At 47.4% G+C, this 24,192-nt stretch overlaps 1 protein-coding gene across 8 annotated transcripts in view; it reads left to right on the top strand.

Moving 5' to 3' along the window:
• Positions 1 to 24,192, top strand: part of SRCIN1 (SRC kinase signaling inhibitor 1) — a 468,342-nt gene that overhangs the window by 294,877 nt on the left and 149,273 nt on the right. For 5 of the 8 annotated variants that reach the window (XM_060256100.1, XM_060256108.1, XM_060256102.1 and 2 more), the window contains one exon: positions 14,946 to 14,969. The exons of the other annotated variants lie outside the window; for them this stretch is intronic. In XM_060256100.1, coding sequence (XP_060112083.1) covers positions 14,946 to 14,969 — 24 coding nt within the window. The remainder of the gene's footprint in view (positions 1 to 14,945; positions 14,970 to 24,192) is intronic. 8 annotated transcript variants of the gene reach the window in all.

Below are 24,192 nucleotides of genomic sequence, written 5' to 3'. Positions count from 1 at the left end.
ATGCGTGCGTTGGGCCTTAGTGGCATGCACTGGCACTCATGACCATCCGTTCACACAACCAGGTTGGCTTCAAGCGTATCGCAAATGGGCAGGCTGGCCTTACGCAAAGCGGCCTTAAGGGACTTAAGAAGCAGGTGGAGAGTTACATTCCGTGTTGGCCCCGGGGAAGGGATATTATCGAATGAGTTGCAGAATGGATCCGTCGGGAGGTGATGAATGACACGCGCACACACGTGCATCCCTTCTGGAATTCTCACGGGCGTTTTGTTGACAAGCAGAATGCAGCAGGGGGAGCTTTCCTGAGCAAAAGCCAGACCCGGCTGTTCATCTACAGGAAACGCCATTTGAGCTGCCATGATTCTATGATAGGAATAACATCTTGGCATTTTCAACGTACAGTGGTTTGGGGCCTGCCTTCCTGCTCTGGGTTGGGAAATGCCTGGAGATTTTGGGGGTGGAGCCTACAGAGTAGGGATGCCAGCCTCCAGGTGGGACCTGGGGACTCCCCCTCCGCTCCAGAATTACAACTCATTTTCAGACTACAGAGATCAATTCTACTGGAGAAAATGGATGCCTTGGAGGGTGGATTTTGTAATGCTGTATCCCACTGAGGTCCCTGTCCTCCCCAGGCTCCACCTCCTAATCTCCAGGAGCTTTCCAACTGGGATCTGGCAACTCCACTCCCCACCCCCCCACCAGTAGCCATGGGGGGCCTGAAGACCTTACTAGAGAGGGTAGAGTTTGGGGAGAAGAGAGATCTCAGCGGGGTACAATGCCATAGAGTCCACCCTCCAAAGCATCAGTTTCCCCAGGGGCACTGATCTCTGTAGTCTGTAGTTGTAAAAGCGAGAGATCTCCAGGTCCTGCCTAAAAGCTGGCCTCCCTAGGACCTGTGCATGTCGTATATAAAGTGGTTTGTGTGCTTGTCAGCCAAACCGAACTCTTCCGTATGCCTGGTTTAATTTCCTATGCCCTTCAGGCAAAGCAAAGCTAACTTCCAGTGTCACAGCCCAGCTGGGCAAATGACATTGGAAGAGAGAGACAGCAGGGAGGCAAGGTGCGGAGAAAAGGATTTTTCTCCCTTGATTGGCACAGCCCATTTCCCTTCAAGTCCCTCCTCACCTTAGGGTTGCCAAGTCCAATTCAAGAAATATCTGGGGACTTTGGGGGTGGAGCCAGCAGCAGGGGTGTGACGAGCCTAATTGAACTCTAAAGGGGATTCCGGTCATCAAATTTAAAGGGACTGCACAACTTTTAAATGCCTTTCCTCTACTGGAAATAATGAAGGATAGGGGCACCTTCTTTGGGGCTCATAGAATTTGACCCCCTTGTCCAATCCTTTTGAAATTTGGAGGGTAGTTTGAGAAGAGGCATTGGAGGCCATGCTGAAAATTTGGTGCCTCTACCTCAAAAAACAGCCCCCCCCCCAAGAACCCCAGATAACTGCAGATCAATTCTCCATTATACTCTATGGGAATCAGTCTCCATGTGCCCAGCAGACATTTCTCTCCCCCCCGCCCCGCTTTCTGATGACCCTGAAGCAGGGGGAGAGCCTCCAAACCAGGGGATCCCCTGCCCCCACCTGGGGACTGTCAACCCTACCTCACCTATGGCTGCCACCTCTGGGTTAGGACATTCCTGGAGATTTTGGGGGCGGAGCCTGCTTTTTGTAGGCCTCTGTTTCTGTTTGCCTTCTACCCTCTTGTCTGCTCTTCCTCCAGAGCATAAGGGCATCTAACTTGCTGGACTGGAAAGGCCCGTCTAATTCAGTCTTCTCTTTTTTCAGCAGTGACTAAGCAGACATTTCTTGTCCTTTACACACAGAAGAAGTTGTTTTTAAACCCCACCTTTCCTTTCCCTTCCTCTCCCCACAGCAGACACCCTCTGAAGTAGGTGGGGCTGAGAGAGCTCTGAGAGAACTGCTCTTGATTGAAAGAACCGCTCTGAGGGAACTGTGACTGGCGCAAGGTCACCCAGCAGCTGCATGTGGAGGAGTGGGGAATCAAACCCAGTTCTCCAGATTAGAGTCTACCACTCTTAACCACTACACCAAGCTGGCTCTCAGACAGGCCACGATGACCCCCTACTATTAGGGTTGAGGCGTCTGTTGCTGGGTGGCTGAAACCACCCAGCACCAGAATGTCTTGGAGCAAAGAGTTCCACCATAGCATTTTCCACAGAATTTACAAATCTGTTCTAGCTCTGCAAGTTTTCAGATTTCCACTTTCATTTATTTATTTATTGTATGGCAGAGTTACACACAGGAAGCATATAACAATATAAAATATGGAACCAAGTTGATACAGCAATCAGTGTTCCCTCTAAGCTGAGTTAGCGTGAGCTAGCTCACAGGTTTTTTAGCCTCTGTCTCACACATTTTTGTGTTAGCTCACAAAAGATGGCCCCAGAACAAACTAATTTATGCAGTAGCTCCCAAGAGAGCCAGTTTGTTGTAAGTGGGTGAACTCTTATCTGGAAGAACTGGGTTTGATTCCCCACTCATCCACTTGCACCTGCTAGAATGGCCTTGGGTTAGCCATTAACTCTGGCAGAGGTTGTCCTTGAAAGGGCAGCTGCTGTGAGAGCCCTCTCAGCCCCACCCACCTCACAGGGTGTCTGTTGTGGGAGGAGAAGATATAGGCGATTGTAAGCCGCTCTGAGTCTCTGATTCAGAGAGAAGGGCAGGGTATAAATCTGCAATTCTTCTTCTTTAATGCTAGTAGCTCACAAAGTAGAATTTCTGCTCACAAGACTTCACAGCTTAGAGGGATCGTTGACAACAATCCCCCTAAATACCACTATCTAAATTTTCAATCCACTCAATTGCAGCTAGAGACAGTTCTAAGAGCTCCATCACATCTCCTTGGAAAACACGACACTCACCTTCCAGTGACAGATGGAAAATAGTTTGGTGAACTGCACCACAGTTGCATTCTGGTATTTTGCCTCATTTAAACAACAGGCCTACCCAGCTACTAAGGCCTATTTGTATTCTATTAGCCAATCATAGATTTCCACCAATTCCATTTATTGAACCGATCATATAATATGTTTAATGGGGCATCTCAAATCATCCCCAGACATTTTTAAACAGATGCATAGTTTGCTCGCAGTTGCACTGCATCAAAGTAACACTGCGGCTGCCAAAAAAATTAACTTGTTTGTGCCAGCATGTCTTGCTTGTGTTGTGGTGTTTGTTGCATTGTGGAATTTGATTAATTCACACACAGTCTGATGATCTCGTTAAAGACAGTTTGGTGTGCAGATGGATGTTCTCATGTCTGGCAGATAATGTAATTTGGTGAGAATGCAGAAGATGGTGTGGCATTAGCTCGAGAAGGCGAACGTCGCAAAATGTTCTACGTTACTGCCTGAGAGGTTTGTTGAAAATGTGGCTGGTTTTAGAGTCTCCAGGTCAGAAGAGAATTTGGATCCACAAGATTCTGGAATGCTGTTTGGTTGAATGTCTTTTGGCAGCAACCCTGACCCAGAAGCTGTCTGTTTCTGGACTATACCATCTGATTGCTGGGACAGGGCACTGAAAGCTTGCCCTGTAACAGCAGACGTCCCTTCTGTAAAAGGTTTCCCTAAAGACCTTTCAGAAGAATGATGTGTTTTGGCCCGCTTGCGATCTCTGGGGTTAAGTGGATGGTATAAGAGAGCTGAGGGAGGTTGGTTGGGACTTAGCATGAACGTCCTGTCCTTTCTCGGAGCTCATGCAGCTGTACAAAGACAGAGAAAATAGAAGCAAAGTGCGTAGGGAGAAGAGTTATGTAGCCATTATTAATAATAAATAATCATTCTGAGATGTCTTCTATAAATGCACTGGTTGTCATCCAAGGAGCATTTCTACGAAGGGTGAGGCTTGGATAGAATTGCCATCTCCGGGTTGGGAAATCCCTGAAGCTTTGGGGGTGAAGTCTGGGGAGGGTAAAGTTTAGGGAGGGGAGGGGCTTCAGTGGGGTATAATGCCGTAGAGCTCTTCCTCCAAAGCAGCCATTCCCTCCAAGGGAAGCTGATTACTGCAGTCTGGAGATCGGTTGTAATTCTAGTGGATCTCCAGACGCCACCTGGAAGGTATAGAAAAACCAGAGAACCACAGTGAATCTGACTGGCGCTTTTTGAATTTTGTTCATAGCATTGGGAATCAGTATTCATTGCTTTTCGTGATTTTCCACAGTTATTATTTTGTTTGCCACCCACCTGGAAGGTGGCAAGTCTGAAGACAGGGATGTGCTTTTTGGGGTGGTTTTTTTTTTTTGCTTTATCTGGGATCTATTTTTCTTAATCTCTTCCCTCAGTGCTAAACTGCACAGGGGCTACCAGGTTGGTTATAAGCAATGTTCCAGGTTGGTTATAAGCAGTTTGGTGTAGTGGTTAAGTGTGAGGACTCTTATCTGGGAGAACCGGGTTTGATTCCCCACTCCTCCACTTGCACCTGCTGGAATGGCCTTGGGTCAGCCGTAGCTCTGGCAGAGGTTGTCCTTGAAAGGGTAGCTGCTGTAAAGGGCTCTCAGCCCCACCTACCTCACAGAGTGTCTGTTGTGGGGGAGGAAGGTAAAGGAGATTGTGAGCCGCTCTGAGACTCTTTAGAGTGGAGGGTGGGATATAAATCCAATATCTTCATCTACCTCACAGGGTGTCTGTTGTGGGGGAGGAAGGTAAAGGAGATTGTGAGCCGCTCTGAGACTCTTTGGAGTGGAGGGCGGGATATAAATCCAATATCTTCTTCTTCTTCTTCCTCCTCTAAGCTGAGTTAGCTTGAGCTAGCTCACAGATTTTTAGCCTCCAGTTCACAGATTTTTTTTGTCTTAGCTCAGGAAGGATGACCCCAGAGCCCACTAATTTATGCACTAGCTCACAACTTTAATGCCAATAGCTCACCAAGTAGAATTTTTCCTAACAAGACTCTGCAGCTTAGAGGGAACATAAGGTATATTTTTATTGGTCTTAATACTGTGGTGGAAGACTGCCTTCTCAGCGGGTGGGCCTAGATGTCCTCAGGAGGTACTGAGTGCTGGCAACTGGTTACCAGGGTACTTTCAAGGGAACCCTACATCCAAGAAAGTTTCACTGGCACCATTTTCCACTTCCTACCATGGTGTAGTGGTTAAGAGTCCGACTCAAACTACTATCTGCGTGACTCAGATTTGAATCCCCACTCATGCCATGGCAGCTTTCTGGGTAACCTTGGGCCAGTCACACTTTCTTGGCCTAACCTACTCACAGGGTTGTTGTGAGGATAAAGCGGAGGAGAGGAGAATGATATAAGCTGCTTTGGATCCGCACTGGGGAGAAAGGTGAGGTATAAAGGAATTAAATTTTACAAAATTAAACTGAATAAATAATACTTGGAGAGGCAGGGCTCTTCAGCTTTAGGATACAAGCCTCTATATTGCAAAGAGTAGCTATTCTTAGTGTTCCCTCTAAGCTGAGTGAATATGAGCTAGCGCACAGTTTTTTAGCCTCGGGCTCAAACATTTTTTCCTTAGCTCAGGAAGGATGGCTCCAGAGCAAACTCATTTAAGCAGTAGCTCACAGAGTTAATGCCAGTAGCTCACAAAGCACGATTTTTGCTCACAGGACTCCACAGTTTAGAGGGAGGGAGTATAGCTGGGCACCCTCCAAGGCAAGCTGGGAAATATCCCTGCGTTTGAGACTTGAGTTTCCTTGAAATCTTTGCCGCCAGCCTCAGTCTGTTTGGTCTCCGGTCGTCATGGCTGGGCTTGACATTTGATCAGGTTTGCTGCTTCCTGGTCACCGTTCCCATGGCTCTGTTTCTGAATGGAAAGCAGAGCCAGGAGACGGGCGGGTGGGGAGCGGAGGGTCTGAATGACGGCTCTTGTTTTATCAGGCCCCTGCACCTGCCGTCAAGATTCCTGTCTTCCGAGCGTGGAGGGGATGGTGACAACCTGAGCGACCCAAAGTCTGGTCATGAGCAAAAGTGTCAGGTTCTGGGGGAGAGAATTACCTTGATAATATCAAGGCTTTTTGCATCCAAGCCAGAACCAGCAGACTGAAATTAAAAGAGTTTTTAGCAAAACATTAGGAAGAATTTCCTGATGCTTAGAGCGGTTCCTCAGTGGAACAGGCTTCCTCAGGAGGCGGCATGGTTTGCCTTCTTTGGAGTTTTTTAAGCAGAGGCTAGTTGGCCATCTCACAACAGTGCTGGTTCTGTGAACTTAGGCAGATCAAGAGAGGGAGGGCAGGATGGGATTGATTTGCCAGACCCCTGGCAGGGGAATCCCTGGTTCCTCAGACTCCTCCCCCCCCCCGGCAGTCAGCTAGCTGGCAGGGAGAAGCCCTTCCCCAACAGCCACCATGTGCCTTCAAACCTCAGCAGGTTTAGAAGACAGTCGCAACTGTTTCTGTTTCTTGCAGCTATTTGTGTTTCTGAATGTGTGTGTGCCTTTAAATCTCGGCAGGAAAGCTGCAGGGGGATGGGGTGAGCAGACAGATCCACCTTGCTTTCACCCCCTCTGTTTGGAGAAAACTCCATCCTCTAGGCTGTTCTTTTGATTTCCTAATAGTCTGAAGAAGTTGGTTGAAATACAGCAGATGGTTATATTCAGCAATGTGAGTAAACTGCCTCGGTGAGATCACAAAAGTGTGTGCTTGCTAACTGTTTATTTTGGCTGCTTTGTGAAAGTGTGTGTGTCCACTTTCATCTAGTAGCTGCTGGAGAGATGAGGAAATGAAGACTGTATTCAGAGGAACTGCACTGCTGTATTTTTATTTATTTTAGGGAATGGGAAAGCCTCCTGGCTCCACCCCCAAAGTCTCCTAAGCTCCACCCCAAAGTCTCCAGATATTTTCTGAGTTGGACCTGATAACCCTAGGAAGGGATGAATGAGTGCTCAGCTCTTGTGACCCTTTCTTACATGCCAATCACTACTTTGGGGTAAGGGAGGAATTTCCCTCCAGGCCAGATTGGCCCAGGGTTCCTGGAGGTTTTCCCCCTTCCTCTTGGCATAAGGGAGTGGTCATTGGAGGTATGAGAGGGGAGAGTAGTTGTGAACTTCCTGCATTGTGCAGGTGATTGGACTGGATGACTCTTGTGATCCCTTACAGTTCTGTGTTTCTGTGTCTCTCTTGAGTGGGATGAGACAAGAAAGATTTCTAAATAGAGAGTCACAAGAGTTTGTTAGGCCCGGTGACACTGGTGGATCTGTGCAGGAAACACAAATTATATGTCCCCATTTACGTTCTTCTGGATGTTGTTTGTGTACTTCCTAAAAGCGGAGCTAGATTTATGGTGGGCAAATCTACCAACGAGTTGGAGTCACTGTAACCAAAGATCACAATGGGTGTGATCACATGAGAGATTTGGCCTGATCTAGCCATGCCTTCCAACCAGATTTAATGTGTACAGTCACATGCGCTCATTTGCCCCGGGTCCCATTTATAAGACTGTCTTAGGACAGGCTGGGACCGGATTAAATAGCTATTGGGAACTTCCTGGTAGCAGACCTCTAAAATGCATGTAGGGCTCGTTTCCCGACTGTCTGAATGGCCGGGCGCACAATGAACCTGTCTTGCCTGCATATGAGCAGCCTGAATGCTCGTCTTGCACATGTGTGGCCGGTTCCTCTCCTGGCAGCAGAGTGGGGAGTGTGTGAATGCTGTGGCATAGATCAAAGAGAACCAGCCTTTTCAGAACCAGGATACTGCTGGGCCTTATCTGTAGTGTGATCCCACCCAGAGTGTACGTTCATGTAAGGTTGGTTGTCCCAATTTCCAGCTGTATGGGCCAAAACTATAGGTTATGGCTGTCACCATCTCCCCCCATCCCTTATTGAGTTTCTCCGGGGTGCTTTGGCTGGTCACTGTTCAAGAACGTGCACTAAGCAAGCCACACCGTTGATGCATGGGATGGAGAAAGTAGAGAAAGAAGTACTTTTCTCCCTTTCTCACAATACAAGAACTCGTGGGCATTCGATGAAATTGCTTCAAGAGGGGTTTATGGAAACATGGAGCAGAGGTCCATCAGTGTGACACAGAGTGTTGGACTGGATGGGCCATTGGCCTGATCCAACAGGGCTTCTCTTATGTTCTTCTGTGACACAGAGTGTTGGACTGAATGGGCCATTGGCCTGATCCAACATGGCTTCTCTTATGTTCTTCTGTGACACAGAGTGTTGGACTGGATGGGCCATTGGCCTGATCCAACATGGCTTCTCTTATGTTCTTCTGTGACACAGAGTGTTGGACTGGGTGGGCCATTGGCCTGATCTAACATGGCTTCTCTTATGTTCTTGACCCAGCCGGGCAGCCGTTAAGTGGCAAGGCACTTCATGCATGCTCAAGGGTACTTTCTTCCTCCTTTGAATTGCTTCCCACGGTATGAGGATTAGAGCCCTGCCACTGAGCTTTAGCTCTTGCTCCAGCTGCCCAGAAACTGACCTTCAGCCTGTATGTTGTTTCACAGTCAGGCGGATTGGCTTTATCCCTCATTGCAATCCTGTTCTCGGCCTTTGTCATTCTTCATGCCGCCCTTTCCGCCTCATCTGCCTTGATTTTTATCGGTGCTTATAAGACTGTCATTTCGAATCCTCTCACATACTCCTTATCTCCTTTTGATTCTCCCCTACAACCAGGGAGACATTAATTGTGCCTCTCCTTCCTGCCTGTGGAAGTGGCGGGGGGGGGGGGGTGGAGAGGAAGAATATTCTGCTGATGTCATCATCCACCCTGCGCTGCTGCAATGCAATTGATTTCCTGTGCTAACTGCTGCACTGAAGGGTATATGCAGCAGATAGCTTGGGGGGAAATGTTGAATTCTAGTGTGGAGGCTCAGGCATTTTGCTAGGAGGCAGTGCAGCGAGCAGGTTAAACCTGGTCACACTGGGGTTCGATCACCCTACCCCACCACGACTGAACCAGATACAGCTTTCTTCCCGAAGCAGCATGAGTGTGCTCTCCAGCAGTTGCTGGCAATGTGGGAGAATCCATGCATGCTTCGTGTGTTTGTGTGTGTGTGTAAAGCAGGGGTGGAATTCTAGCAGGAGTTCCTTTGCATATTAGGCCACACCCTCCTGATGTAGCCAATCCTCCAAGAGCTTGCAAAAAAGAGCCTTGTAAGCTCTTGGAGGATTGGCTACATCGGGAGAGTGTGGCCTAAGATGCAGAGGAGCTCCTGCTACAATTCCACCCCTGGTGTAATGCACCATCACGTTGCAGTGAACTTACAGCAACCCTTTGTCATTGACAGAGATGTCAAATGCAGAGGTGTCAAACTCATGAAGGATGGATCTGGGGTTGCTAAGTCTTACCTGGCCTCCAGTGGGGGAAGAGTCTCTCACGTGTGTAACACGCGGGGTGTGATGACGTCACTTCTGGGTGATGTCATCGTGCCGAGCACGTTTAGTGGCGACTGAGCTTTTCAGGGGTGTGGATCCTTCATGCCAGCAGGTTGGAGGCCCTTAAACCTCAGGAGGTTGGGAACCCTAGACGGGATCTGACATAAATGTCATTTTGTCAGGCTGGGCCATGTATGGCATGAAATGTAATGTCAGGGACTGGAGATATAAACTTAATGAAAGACACAGGCAAACCCAATTAATGCTTTAAAAAAAAAACTCAAAACACAAATGTGCTTATACATTAACACTCTTACAGTATTTCTTTACAGTATCTCCCTGATGCCCACCCTCCCACTTCCAGCCCCATGTACACATTAGCACATTAGCAACATTTTATGTTGTGAGCCGCCCTGAGTCACTTTGGTGAGAAGGGCGGGATATAAATTATAAATAAACTAAACTAAACTAAACAGCACTGTATACAGGGACATAATACACAGCCTCTGTCATTTGGCAGTAAAGGTAACCAGTTACTTGCAGGCAAGGGGTGGAATTCTAGCAGGAGCTCCTTTGCATATTAGGCCACATACCCCTGATGTAGCCAATCCTTCAAGAGCTTAGAAGGGTCTTCTTTGTAAGCTCTTGGAGGAATGGCTGCATCAGGGGTGTGTGGCCTAATATGCAAAGGAGCTCCTGCTAGAATTCCATCCCTGCTTGCAGGAAGGATAAGAGCCCTCGACAGGCCAATTCTGACCTACAGGGCCATATGTTTGACACCATTGCAGTAGGGTTTTCGTGGCAAAGAGACGTTCAGAGGCGGTTTGCCATTGCCTTCCCCTGCGTAACGATCCTGGAATTCCTTGGTGGTCTCCCATCCAAATACTAACCAGGGCCAGCTCTGCTTAGCTTCTGAGATCTGATGAGATAGGGCTAGCCTAAGCCATCTGGGTCATGCTCCCTGCACCGGCAAAAAATGGCTCACACCTTGGTGCAACTTGGTGCAAACAAAGCACTGTCTCCACTAATCAGTGGGATGCAAACGAGTTGTTCTCTTTTCTAGTGACTCACCTGTGTGCAAAACTGACATTCTCCTCTGGCAGCCTTGTATGGCGTGAGGCAAAGAAAAACAAGTGTGAAAGTACTGAGAAAACAAGCCTATGTGCCGAAAGAAAAAATCTGCTATTTAATACTATATTTCTTAAGAACATAAGAGAAGCCATGTTGGATCAGGCCAACGGCCCATCCAGTCCAACACTCTGTGTCACAGAAGAACATAAGAGAAGCCATGTTGGATCAGGCCAATGGCCCCTCCAGTTCAACACTCTGTGTCACATAAGAACATAAGAGAAGCCCTGTTGGATCAGGCCAATGGCCCATCCAGTCCAACACTCTGTGTCACAGAAGAACATAAGAGAAGCCATGTTGGATCAGGCCAATGGCCCATCCAGTCCAACACTCTGTGTCACACAGTGGCCAAAAAATTTTATATACACACATACACTGTGGCTAATAGCCACTGATGGACCTGTGCTCCATATATTTATCTAAACCCTTCTTGAAGGTGGCTATGCTTGTGGCCGCCACCACCTCCTGTGGCAGTGAATTCCACATGTTAATCGCCCTTTGGGTGAAGAAGGACTTCCTTTTATCCGTTTTAACCTTTCTGCTCAGCAATTTCATCGAATGCCTACGAGTTCTTGTATTGTGAGAAAGGGGGGAAAGTACTTCTTTCTCTACTTTCTCCATCCCATGCATTATCTTGTAAACCTCTATTCTTGAAATAGCTTGAGGGTTGTTTCATAACAGGGTTGTATAGAACCGGATTGTACAAGGGACCCCTCACTAGATCTCCCAACATTTCCTCACAGTGAAGCTCACGCATGGACTTGGGGACCACCCGTGACTTTTTGACGTGCCACCAGTGGCTCTTGTGAACACCGTTCCCCAATGTGGTGCCCACCCCATTTTTCAGGAGAGTGGGCAAAGTGATTGCCCGGTGGCAGTTGTGGTTGGCAGGTGGTTCCCACTTAGCACACTAGAGTTTAACTTGAAGGGAACTTGTAACTGAAGGATGCATTTTATCTTCAAACATCCAGCCTTCATAAAGAGTTTTGGAGATCCTGAAGACTGTACATGGCTTGGCGTCATAAGTCCGACTTGCTAGCCCTTCCCTGCATTCTAGATACACAAGGATTGGCTAAGGTTCAAAAGTGGTACTAGGGATGCCAGCCTCCAGGTGGGACCTGGGGATGTCCCCCTCCACAGAATTACAGCTTATCTCCAGAGACCAGTTCCCCTGTAGAAAATGGATACTTTGGAGGGTGGACTCTATGCCATTGTACACCACTGAGGATCTCTGTCCTCTCCACGCTGCATCCCCAAGTCTCTAGGAGTCCCCCCCCAAATCTCCTGTCAATGGTCAGAAGGGACCTGGCAACCCTAAGTGGTAGGGAGAACCCCCCCCCCCAAAAAAAAACATGCTCAGTGGTTCTCTGGAAATTTAAAAAGAGATAGTTAATTTAATACAACTATTTACGTCTTATTGCATATGTGTATTCGGTGAGGTGGGGCAAAGGGTATACCATAATCAAATGGGTCTTCTGCTTGATGATCATTGTGGCTCTCTGTGAGCCATGGCGTGAGTACCACTGCTCTAATACTGCTTTGAAAACTTCCACCTTGTTGAAATAGGGGGCACTCCAGCAGAGCCCAAGATAGATTCATGGAGGATAGATCTGTCAGTGGCTACTAGCCATGGTGACTGAGAAGAACCTCCATCTTCAGAGGCTCTAACTCTCTGAATCCCAGAGCCAGGAGGCAACATCAGGGGAGGGCCTCAGCCCTATGCTTTGTTGTTGGCCCTCCCTGTTGGCCACTGTGTGAGACAGGCGGCTGGACTAGATGGACCACTGGTCTGATCCAGCAGGGCTCTTCTTATGTTCTTATCAGGGGAAGGCCTCGGCCTCTATGCCCAGTTGTTGGCCCTCCAGGGGAACTGGATGGCCACTGTGTGAGACAGGATGCTGGACTAGATGGACCAATGGTCTGATCCAGCAGGGCTCTTCTTATGTTCTTATCAGGGGAAGGCCTCAACCTCAGTGCCCTGTTGTTGGCCTTCCAGAGGAACTGGTTAGCAACTGTGTGAGACAGGAGGCCGGATTAGATGGACCACTGGTCTCATCCACCAGGGCTCTTCTTATGTTCTTACATATCTGCAGGGAGCACCCATTCTGAAACAGCAGCCTCTATCATATATGGATGCTTGAGTTGGTATCTCCCAACTTTTTGTAGACCTTCCCAACAGTTTGTGATTGGACCCTGGTGGGGGGTCCGCTCCCTGTTCCCAGAATTTGCCAAGTCCCCATGAGCTCAACAGGGTGGGAGAACCCCAGCTGTACAGGGTCATGAAGTCTGCCGTGGCTTGTCTTCCAATTCAGAAACTCTCTGCTCATGGGAAATTAGCACGAAAGGCAGAAAACCTTCTCCTGTCTTGCTAGTTTTTATTCATGCGGTGGTTCTTCTTTTGTCACTTCAGGGAAATTGAGCATGCTGTTCCCCCACCTGCATTCTGAAGCGGTGAAGTTCTCAAAGGACTGTCCAATCTTATTCCAAGTATAAGCATCAGTACAGAGATTAGGAGGGTTTTGATGACGTGCGCAGCTGGCCTTTTCCATCCTTCTGTTACAGAACTCTCTTTTTGGATGATTAGTTTGGTATCCTCCCGGAAAGGTCAGAGTCTTAGTAGCTACAACTGAAGGAGCATACAGCATGTGGGACGCGCACTGCTTTTGGAGCAGTGGATGTTAAATATCCTTGAAGATTAACTGAACTGATATCCTTCCTTCCTTCCTTCCTTCCTTCCTTCCTTCCTTCCTTCCTTCCTTCCTTCCTTCCTTCCTTCCTTCCTTCCTTCCTTCCTTCCTTCCTTCCTTCCTTCCTTCCTTCCTTCCTTCCTTCCTCCCTCCCTCCCTCCCTCCCTCCCTCCCTCCCTCCCTCCCTCCCTCCCTCCCTCCTAGTTGATCCCAATCTCAAAGTGATTGCAAGATACCATTCCCGCTTTTAAGGGTTCCTGCCCACCTCCGGCCAGCTGGCTGGTGGGAGGAAATTCCCCCTCCCCCAAACAGTAATGCTACATGCGACACACTGACATTGGGGGGCTGACACTATGTTTTGTGTGCAAAACTGTATGGGTTGAGGCCAATTGTACCATAGAGTTTTGCCTAAAAAGCAGAGCGCTGGCTCTGACGTTGCTGACGTCAGTTCTGGGTGATGTCAGCGTGTCGTGTGACATTCCCACCCACTCCAGGAACTCCCCATAAGTCCCCCTGCTGGGACAGCAAAGGGAGCTGACAATCTTAGGCATCTGCCGGGGCCCAGGGCTTCTGATGGGACTCACTGTGGCAGATTTGTATGCCCTAAACTCACCTGCAAATGCTCTACCATCCATGCACCAAGCCTTGCACACTGCCCACTGTGCAGTGCCCAGCATAGGAAATGTTATGTGGCTGGTGCAGGAATCTGTGGACATGGGCTCATGGAAGGATGGGGTAGGGTTGCCAGCTTCCAGGCGGTAGCTGGAGATCTCCCACTGTTACAACTGATCTCCAGGGGCAGAGATCACCTGGAGAATATGGGCATGTTAGAAAGTGGACTCTATGGCATAATAGCCCATTGAAGTCCCTCCCTTCCCCCAAAGCCACTCTCCTCAGTCTCAAAATCTCCAGGTATTTCCCAACCCAGAGCTGGCAACCTTATGGGTTGGGGTGGGGGGGGGAAATGATGCACAGGTATGTGCGTTGGTGGGTGCAAAAAGAGGCATGAGCAGAGAAGGGGAGGGGGGCTGTGCATTCTCTGCCCCCCCCCCCTAAAATAGGGAACTGCTGCAAAGCAGTCCAGCAGTGCTGTTATCATGTGCTACTAGCCAGCCTGTCTGATGATTAATATGTGCCCAGCGCGCAGTCTTTGGGCCCTGAAGTCTTTTTGTTGCACTCTTTCTAAGTATGTCTGAACCCTGCATTCCTAGAGAGAGAGAGAAACGATTATCTCTGCTGCGTTCCTGACAGATACAGCCCTGCCATTACAGTGCTCAGCGTGCTCAGATTTCAGGATGGAAACTGGTTTTCTGGCATAGGCTTTGCTTTGAAGGCTTGAGAAATCTTGGCAGTGACATAAATTATGCAAAATGAGCAAATACATCTATCAAGTTTCCTCGTTTGCATGACATTCTGTGGGTGCAAAAAATCAGGTTGTGGTTTGTTTCTTTCTTTCTTGATGGGAAAACTTTTGATTTATTCATTGGAGCGCAGATTGCCCACCGCATTCCCCTCGTAAGACCCCGATGTCATTTGTTTGCTTTTTAATTTTCTCCTTTGCAGCGAAGTCATGCATCTCGGCTGCCGCATTCTACCTGTTTCGAAAGCCTTGCTTGTATAATTCCCATTGACCATCCCTCTTTGTTTTGGCGAAATCCCATTGCTTTTGTTTGAGAAAAAAAAACACCATTGGGAGGGGACTTTAAACAAAGAAAGCCAAGCCATAACTTCTCACACAGTTTAAAGTCAAACTGTTTTCTCAAAACAGGATCTTAATGGTATTTTTTTGTTTTGTTTTTTCTTTTTCTTTTTTTCCCTTTGTGTTCGTTAGCAACCCAACTACTGGAGCTTTAAGGTCAGTACTTCCAATTTTTCACCCCTCCACGCTTTTGTTGAACAACAACTGCATGCGCTTCCCTCCCACCTTTTCTCTGCACAGCTGGGCGTGCAGGCCGCCACAGGACGGGATTCAGATTGCGTTGCTGTGCGTGCCGTGACGGCTGCAGTTCGGGATTAGAACTCGGCTTCTTTTTTTGCCTTCTCTTTCTTGCACTGGACTTCCTATATCTGATAACTAGTTCCCATACAGGAGGCTTCCCTGCACAGAGCTCCAAGAAAATGCTCTGGTGTCTTGACCATATAACACTGAAGGCTTGAGGGCTAATGTTACATGCAGCTGCTGGGCTTTTTTTGTATCAGGAACTCCTTTGTATATTAGACCACACACCCCTGATGTAGCCAATTCTCCTGGAGCTGACAGTAGGCCCTGTAAGAAGAGCCCTGTAAGCTCTTGGAGGATTGGCTACATAAGAGGGGTGTGGCCTAATATGCAAAGGAGCTGCTGCTAGAATTCCACCCCTGATGTAGCCAATCCTCCTGGAGCTGACAGTAGGCCCTGTAAGAAGAGCCCTGTAAGCTCTTGGAGGATTGGCTACATAAGAGGGGTGTGGCCTAATATGCAAAGGAGCTGCTGCTAGAATTCCACCCCTGATGTAGCCAATCCTCCTGGAGCTGACAGTAGGCCCTGTAAGAAGAGCCCTGTAAGCTTCAGGAGGATTGGCTACATCAAGGGGGGTTTGGCGTAATATGCAAAGGAGCTCCTGCTACAAAAAAAGCCCTGCAATGTCAATCAATCATTTTATTTATATCCTGCCCTCCCCGCCGAAGCAGGCTCAGGTATGTGCGCCTTCCTCCCTTTTCTAAAGTGAAAAGCAGCCTGCGGGGGGTTACCATCGGCAAGGGGGAAATGGCAAGTCTCGAAGAGGAATTTAGTCCTTCCTCTTCCAGCTGTATTTCTGCTCATAATCTCCCTACCTCTTCTGCTGTTGTTTCCCATGTGCTTGTGCGGGGGGCGATACGATTGCGCGCAGTAGAATCGGCTGCAGAGAAAGAGTTCGGCAGGCACCAATGCCCCAGTGAATTTCACAGCCTCTCGGGGCAGCTTCTCATGGACAAAGGAAGAGGAGGAAGTTACACCCACCTGCATGTCATGTCTAATTTGGCCCTAAATGCATGATCACACTGCAAATCTAAGCCCGTTTCAGGCCTGCTTAAGCGTCCTCCTCGCTCTCTTCTGTGCATGGATCTGCTCTAAGTGTATAACTTCCTTTGGACCCTCACTGTGTGGGGGAAACGATTGCCTCTTGCGTGGATGGAAAGCTTCACAAGACCCTGTTTCTCGTGGCTTGCAGAAGAATCCCGGTGGGGATTAGCAGAACAGTTTTGTTTCTTTTACATCATTGTGTGCCCAGGGCTTCACAGAGTGATGTAAGCAAGAGAGAGGTACCTGCCCCGTGGAGCTTACAGTCTAATACTAGACAGCGGTGCCTACGAAAGAGGACAGAAGTAGTGGAGGAAGGAAGAGGCAAAGAAGCAATACGGCAGAGGAAGGAAAGAAATGGGAGCGAATCAGTTTCCACATGTCTGGGACATTCAACATGCACAAGACATCCCATATGGGGAGACAGGAACAGAGGCAAAGTAGTGGAAATAGTGGAGTGGTCCTCTAACTCAGGCAGTGTTCATTCTCATTGAATTATCTCTGGACTGGGCCATTGTCTGTTGGCCTCAAACCTCTGAGAACTGTAGATCAGTCAAGGACCTCATGTTCTCCTAACCATAATTTGCTTTAATTCTTGGGGGGGGGGGCAGTCTCTGTTAGAAATTATGATGATCAACCCTCTTTCAAGGCCATTCTAAAATTAGCCATCAATGACTGATGATTTACAGCATTTCATAAATTAAGTCCCTGCCCCAAGGAGTTTACAGTCTAAATATCAAGAGTGAAATATCTAAATAGCAACAGGGGAAGGGCAGCATATTGAGGGATGATCGGGGCAAGTGCCTGTTTAAACTTCATTTTGGCTAGGGAGGGAGATTGAAATGTGCAAGCCAGCTTTAGACACGGTTCCAATGCGTAGGTGTGCCCTTAATTTACACATACGTTTAACTAACTCTGAGAAAGTTGCCAAAACGGTTCTGTCAGCTCAGCAGGCTCCGTCGTTCACAGAGCTTATTAGTCACAAGTCAGTACATCCACAATACTTTTTTGAGCGCAACAACATGTGCGCTGAGAAACATTACGGGGCGAGCATCTCTTAAGTTTTGTGCAGAGTAGGGTGGGGGCCCATTTAAAACCTGAGATGCCACCTTTCCCTTCTGAGCACCTGAGCCAAATGGATGCAAAACACGGCAACAGTCCAATATTTTCATAAACTACGATTATCGTGCTGAGAGCACTTTAGGGTGCAAAATATGGCTTGCCTCCAAGCCCCTCCTCCACGCCCAGATTTCCCAGCTGCAGGACAGAAAAGATCTTGGATTGCATTTAGTCTGTTTTGTGCCTGAAAAAAAGAAACTGCAAGAAAAGTCACAGCACCTCTTCCCCCACCTCTAGTTTTTATATAACACATAGCCAAAGATGAAATGCATTTTTTAAAAATGGCATCTCTGTGGAACACGAAGACGAAGCTGCCTCTTATTGAATCAGACCATTGGTCCCTCAAGGTCAGTGTTCTTTACTCAGACTTGCAGCAACTCTCCAGAGTCCCAGGAGTTCTTTCCCATCATCTCCTGCCTCGTCCATTTAACTGAAGATGCTGGGGATTGAACCCAGAAACTTCTGCAAATTGAATAGAATGTGCTTCTTTGGATATATGGACATATGAAGCTGCCTTATACTGAATCAGACCCTGGGTCCATCAAAGTCAGTATTGTCTACTCAGACTGGCAGCGGCTCTCCAGGGTCTCAAGCTGAGGTTTTTCACACCTATTTGCCTGGACCCCTTTTTGGAGATGCCAGGGATTGAACCTGGGACCTTCTGCTTCCCAAGCAGATGCTCTACCACTGAGCCACTGCCCCTCCCCTTCTTTGAAGCCCTTGCTTCATGATGTTTGGAGGTCAGGTTCATGGATGGAAAGCGACTTTTGCCTGGGTGCAGTGGTGAACCTCTTGCAGCAATCTAATGCAGAGTTATTCCCGTGTAAGTGCGTTAACTGTGATGGAGTAATTTCACATAGGGTTGCACTGTCGTTTCATATTGCAAGGGAGGCCAAGTCAGCCTGCTCCCTGACATTCTAGTTTTCTATGTGAGAGGAGTTCTGACCATCCCTTATTGATCATTAGATCCCCCAGATGCAGAGAGATCATACAGGCCAGTGCAAGGAAGGATTACAAATGAACAGCTAGGGTTGCCAGCAGGCCTGGAGAAAAATGCCCTGTCCCTTTGACAGAGGTTTAGAAATGGACAGTTGAAGCTTTTATCCTTTAGTTTAGTCATAAAACTGAAGATGTGGTGGCAATTTCCAGTATCCTGATTTGTTGCAGTCACTGGGGCTGTACTGCACCAAGTATTGGCTGACACTGACCTCTGAGGGAGACAGTTCTCTGCTGAGGGCTTACTGATCACTACTGCCTCTCCTCAGGACGCTGTCTTCCTTCTCATTTTTATTTCTCTCACTCCTTTCCCCCCCTCTTTTCTACCTCCCCGTTCTGTTCTTTCTTTCATTCTTTCTCGGTATCCCTCTTTCAGTCTTTTTATTTCATTTTGTTTGTCTTCCTTCCTCCCTTTAATCCACACAAACAGTAGCAGTTTAATCTCTTCAACTGACAAGGAATGTTCATTCACAGCAGGGAGGGGCCACTTCAGAGGGAGTGAAAGGGAGGCTTGCAGTGGCTTTCTTCACAGTGCCAGCTGCTTGATGCTACCAACCATTTCCTCCCAGGGAACCACTGTTGCCAACCTCCAGGTGCTTGGTCCCCCCCCCCCCCCTTCACACATATCCTGTGAAAAAAGACTGTCATTTTCCTATGGAGAGGCTGCAGGAAGGGGGAATGATGCTGCATGGAAACCTGAAGTCAGAGGGGCAGATAAAGGGAAGGAGATAGGTTGCCAACTCCAGGTTAGGAAATTCCTGGAAATTTAAGGGGTGGGGCCTGGAGAGGGTGGGGTTTAAGGAGGGATAGGACCTCAGACAGGTACGATGCCTTTTCCTCCTGGGGAACCACTGGAGATCACTCAGATTTACATTTGCTCTCTAGATGACAGAGATCAGCTCCCCTTGAGGTGGGGGGGGGGGAGTTAGTGCCTTCATTTGGATGGGTGGGAAGAAAGCAAGGGTGGTGGGCACTCACTCAGAGCCTCCTAGAGTCCATTGTATTTTTCTTCACAACGGGCCTTACTCCTAGTTTATTTATAATTTAGATTTATAAATGGTTCATTCCCTGAGAACTCAGGACTCTGAGTGATGAGGAACAATAAAACATCATTCAGACAATTCCAGCAATTTAAAAAAAACCTGATTAAAATAATTCCACACATAACAGTATTCAGATTGCACAGATACATCTAATCTCAACTATGTCTTCCTCTCATAAGGGAGTAGGTGAGAGTGTAACTGAAGAGGGGGAAGTGCCAGACGAGGTGATGTCTGTCACAGTCCTCAACCAAGGCCCTGGTGGAATATCTCTGGCTTGCAGGCCCTGCAGGGCGCTGATGTTATTTGGCAAGAAGTTCCACCAGGCCAGGGCAGAAAAGGCCCTGGCTGAGGACACCTGGATGTCTTTTGGGATGGAGATCACCAAAGTATGGAGGTAAATCACCTGGTTAATAACCACCCATCAGTCCTGTATTTAAGAAACAGTATTTTTTTTTTCCCCTCTAGACATCTGGAACCGCTGATGAACACTTAGTGGCTTTATGCTGAGTCAGATCATCTGTTTATCAAGGGCAGTCTTGTCAATTCTGACTGAAAGTGGCTTTCTGAGGTCTCAGAAGTCTTTCCCATGACCTGCAACACACTCCTTTAAACTGGAGGGAACCAACCTGGGACCTTCTGCAGGGAAAGCAGGGACTCTACCACCGAGCCAAGTCTCTTTCCCTCAGACTGGGATAAAGTTGGAGATAACCTGGCATCTCTGCATTCTTGGCTTGCGACCAGCATTTCCTCTAAGCTGAGTTAGTATGCATTTTTGTCTTAGCTCAGGAAGGATGCCCTCAGAGCAAACTATTTTATGCAGTAGCCAAATTGCTCGCTCACAGCTTTAATGCCAGTAGCTCACAAAATAGCATTTTTGCTCACAAGACTCGGCAGCTTAGAGGGAGCATTGCTTGTGACCGTTCGTTTCAGTCCAATAAGGCCATTTCTGTATGACGGAAGGTCTGGGAAGAGAGAATGTCAATTTCAGAGATGTATCTGATTCTGCTGAATCTTGGTGATAGTCAAGCTGGTTTACATTTCTGCTGCTACCTGGTTTGCTAAGATATTTATGTATGCTCTGTTGTCCCAAAGGAAAGGGGGAGCTGTGTAAAGTCAGATGGCTCAACAGTTTGAGGAAGGAGTGTGCAAGCTTTCACGTTCCACTGAATTCTTTGTGGGAGCTTGTTGAAGAGTTCAGGGAAACTCAAAATCTCACATCCTTTTATACAGTCCAACTAAATATCTCATTCCGTTGCCTTTCTAGATTGGTGGGTGCTTGTGGTATGTGTGTTTGTAGGCGATGGAGATTGTTTTACTAACTTCTTGCTAAGGAAAAGCAACATCTCTGCTCAAAACCAGAAACGTGAATCAACCAAACTTTGTTTTGCTTTGCATTCATGACAGCTTGCCTACTGTAATCTGAAGCTGGCATTTGAACCTTCATAGAGTTCTGTATCCCTTTTTGCAAAGAGTAATTTCTGGCCAAGAGGAAAGGTGTGGATCAAAGCCTGGCTATGGAGTGTAATTACTAGAGGGGGTCCTCTTTTTATCCAGCAAGGTATCTGTCCCTTTAACAGCTGAACAACAGGCAGAAATTCCACTGGTGCAGTGCTAAGGAGCACCTGGTAAAGTTGCAAGCTCTCTGCCAGACAAAGCAAGGACAATTGTGGGTGTGGTTAGGGATGGTTAATGGAAGGCATGTGGGTTTGTCAGGGAGCAAACCCCCTGGAGCTATTTACTGAACAGTCCCCTTTTCTCCAGTGCATCTGCTGTCAGCTGTTGAACATAAGAAGAGCCTTGCTGAATCAGAACCAAGGGCCATCTTGTCCAGCACCCTCTTTGCCAGAGTGGTCAGCCAGAGACCTCCAGGAAGACCACATGCAGGGCACGAAGGCAAGAGACCTCTCTTTCTGTTTGCCCCTCCCTCCGAGCAGTTGGTATTTGCAGGTAGACTGCCTCTGATCAAGGAGGTTCTGTTTAGCCCTGTGGCTAACGGCCATTGATGGAGCTGGGCTAAACTCCTCTTAATGCAGTCAAAGCCCATAACCAGTCTCCTTTGCAGATTCTGCAAACAAAGTGTGCACGAGGTGAAGGAATACTTCCTGTTGTCTATCCTCCATCTTTATTTATTTAGATGTTTACATGCCTAGTGGGGGCCCAACGCAGCTTATGACATTCTCCCCCCCCCTTTGTTTTATCCTCACAATGCTTCCATACAGGGCTTTTTTTTGTAGAATAAGTCCTCGCAGTGGGGACTTATTTGCATATTAGGCCACACTCCCTGACATCACCATTGTTTCACGTAGGGCTTTTTTGTAGAAGACGCTCAGCAGGAACTCATTTACATATTAGGCCACACCCCCTGCCACCAAGCCAGCTGAAACTGCCTTCCTGTGCGTTCCTGCTAAAAAAAAAGCCCTGCTCCTATAAAGCAGAGAAAGTACCTATCTGAAGGTTACCAAGCAAGCTTCCATGGCAGAGTGGGGATTCAAATTTGGGACTGCGAGATCCTAGTTTGACACTCTGACCATTGCACCATTTCTGCCAGTTGATTTATTGGATGATCCCAACTTCTAAATAGTACAAGAGAGGGAGGAAAAAGCATTCTGTCTACCCACTTTCTCCAAACTATGCATATTTTTATAAATCTTTGTAATTTCTCCCATATGTCTTTTTTTTTTTTTTCGTCCTTAAGACTCTCTGGTGTACTGTGACCTTCCTCAGTTGTTCTCAAGATGCTTCCACACAGGGGCTGCGATCACACATGCGATCACACATGCTAGATAATGCACTTTCAACCCACTTTTAATGCACTTTCAATTCAATTCAAATTCAATTCGAAAGTGTATTAAAAGTGAATTGAAAGTGCATTATTTAGTGTGTGTGATTGCAGCCAGAGTTTACCCAGTTTGGGTGGGTAGATTTTTTGGCGCATCCACACAGTGTTGTCTCACAACAACAACAATAACAACAACTTTTATTGGCATAACAGTGTTGTCTCCTAGTCATCCACTTTCTGCATCTTTCCCCCACTTAGCTGCAATCTTTCCTAAACCCGGTTTAATGCAGTCGTTTGGGGAAGATAGTGGTCAAAGCCTTTTGCATATCACGTAGAGTTAAGGCATGCATTTATGTAGGTCCTGTCCACATTGGTACAATTTATGTTACCTCAGCCCCCTTGGCCTCCATTTCCCCAATACCACTGAAGGGCTCTTTATGCCTGTTTAAAAAATAGGCAATTGCATACCACTGTAGCATTGTAATGATCTCTTGCCATCACCTAATAACACCCTCAGTTTTCTTTTTTAAACAAGAGTACATTCCTAGACCTTTTTATAAGAGAACATAAGAGAAGCCATGTTTGATCAGGCCAATGGCCCATCCAGTCTAACATGCTGTGTCACACAATGGCCAAAAATCCCAAGTGCCATCAGGAGGTCCACCAGTGGGGTCAGGACACTAGAAGCCCTCCCACTGTGCCCCCCTCAAGCACAAAGAATACAGAGCATCACTGCCCCAGACAGAGAGTTCCAATGATAAGCTGTGGCTAATAGCCACTGATGGACCTCTGCTCCATATGCTTATCCAATCCCCTCTTGAAGCTGTCTATGCTTGTAGCCGCTACCACCTCCTGTGGCAGTGAACGCCATGTGTTAATCACCCTTTGGGTGAAGAAATACTTCCTTTTCTAACCCGACTGCTCTCTTGCATAGACATACCTTTCGCCTTATATATCCAGAATGAAAAGGGCGAGGGGCATAGGGGTTTTCTTTAATGAAAGCTGGGAATTCAGAGAAGCTAGTACATCATGGCAGGAGATTGTTATATTGTTATTGCACTATAGCATTTAGTAACTGACAGGTTTTTTAAAAGGCTAAAAGAAATAAAATAAATAAAAGGCTAAAATAAACAAAAGTCCTCCGGGGAAGAGATGTGGCAGCCACAATGGACAGAAGCAAGTAGACTGCAGGGGAAACTGCTGTGTGGATGCTTCTGCCTTTGCAGCAGCAGCAAGAGCTACTTGAAGACTCCATGAGGAAGCAGCCTCAGGAAAAAAAACAGGGCTAGATAATGTTGCCACCAGTTCCTTATTTCAAGGAATAATTCAGAGCCAGTTTGGTGTAGTGGTTAAGTGTGCGGACTCTTATTTGGGAGAACCGGGTTTGATTCCACACTCCTCCACTTGCACCTGCTAGCATGGCCTTGGGTCAGCCATAGCTCTGGCAGAGGTTGTCCTTGAAAGGGCAGCTGCTGTGAGAGCCCTCTCAGCCCCACCCACCTCACAGGGTGTCTGTTGTGGGGGAAGGACAATAAAAGGTGATTGTAAGCCGCTCTGAGTCTCTGATTCAGAGAGAAGGGCGGGATATAAATCTGCAGTCTTCTTCTTTATTCCTTTATTTGAAAAATATTCATGGAAAAGATTAGATGCACCATAATTGCAAAAAAAGCAATTTGAATTTAATATATTGCGGGAACAGTACATTCCAGTAAAATACTACCGCATTTAAGATGTCATTTTCTCAAAATATTAAACAGGAGTCAGGTGGCACCCTAAAGACTAACAAAATTTATTCTGGAACAAGTTTCTATGAGTCATTGCTCAGTTCATCAGAGGTATAGAGTGAAGTGAGCTCTGATTTACTCTGCAGTCTCTTTTGATGGCCTTTAAGGTGCTGCTGGACTCTGTTTAATTTCCCTGCCACCGAAGGGCACGGTTACTCCTCCGGAATTACTTTTTTACATCGTGTTCCTTATTATGGAGCGTTTTCAGATGGCAGCTCTAGAAATGAAGTTGGGAAAAGGCTAAATGCACTTACTACTACTTAGGGTTGCCCATCCCCAGGTGGGGGCAGGGGATCCCCCGGTTTGGAGGCCCTACC

This window comes from Heteronotia binoei, chromosome 15 (assembly GCF_032191835.1).
Source record: "Heteronotia binoei isolate CCM8104 ecotype False Entrance Well chromosome 15, APGP_CSIRO_Hbin_v1, whole genome shotgun sequence".
Lineage (NCBI taxonomy): Eukaryota > Metazoa > Chordata > Lepidosauria > Squamata > Gekkonidae > Heteronotia > Heteronotia binoei.
This window is presented reverse-complemented; position numbering and strand designations above follow the sequence as displayed.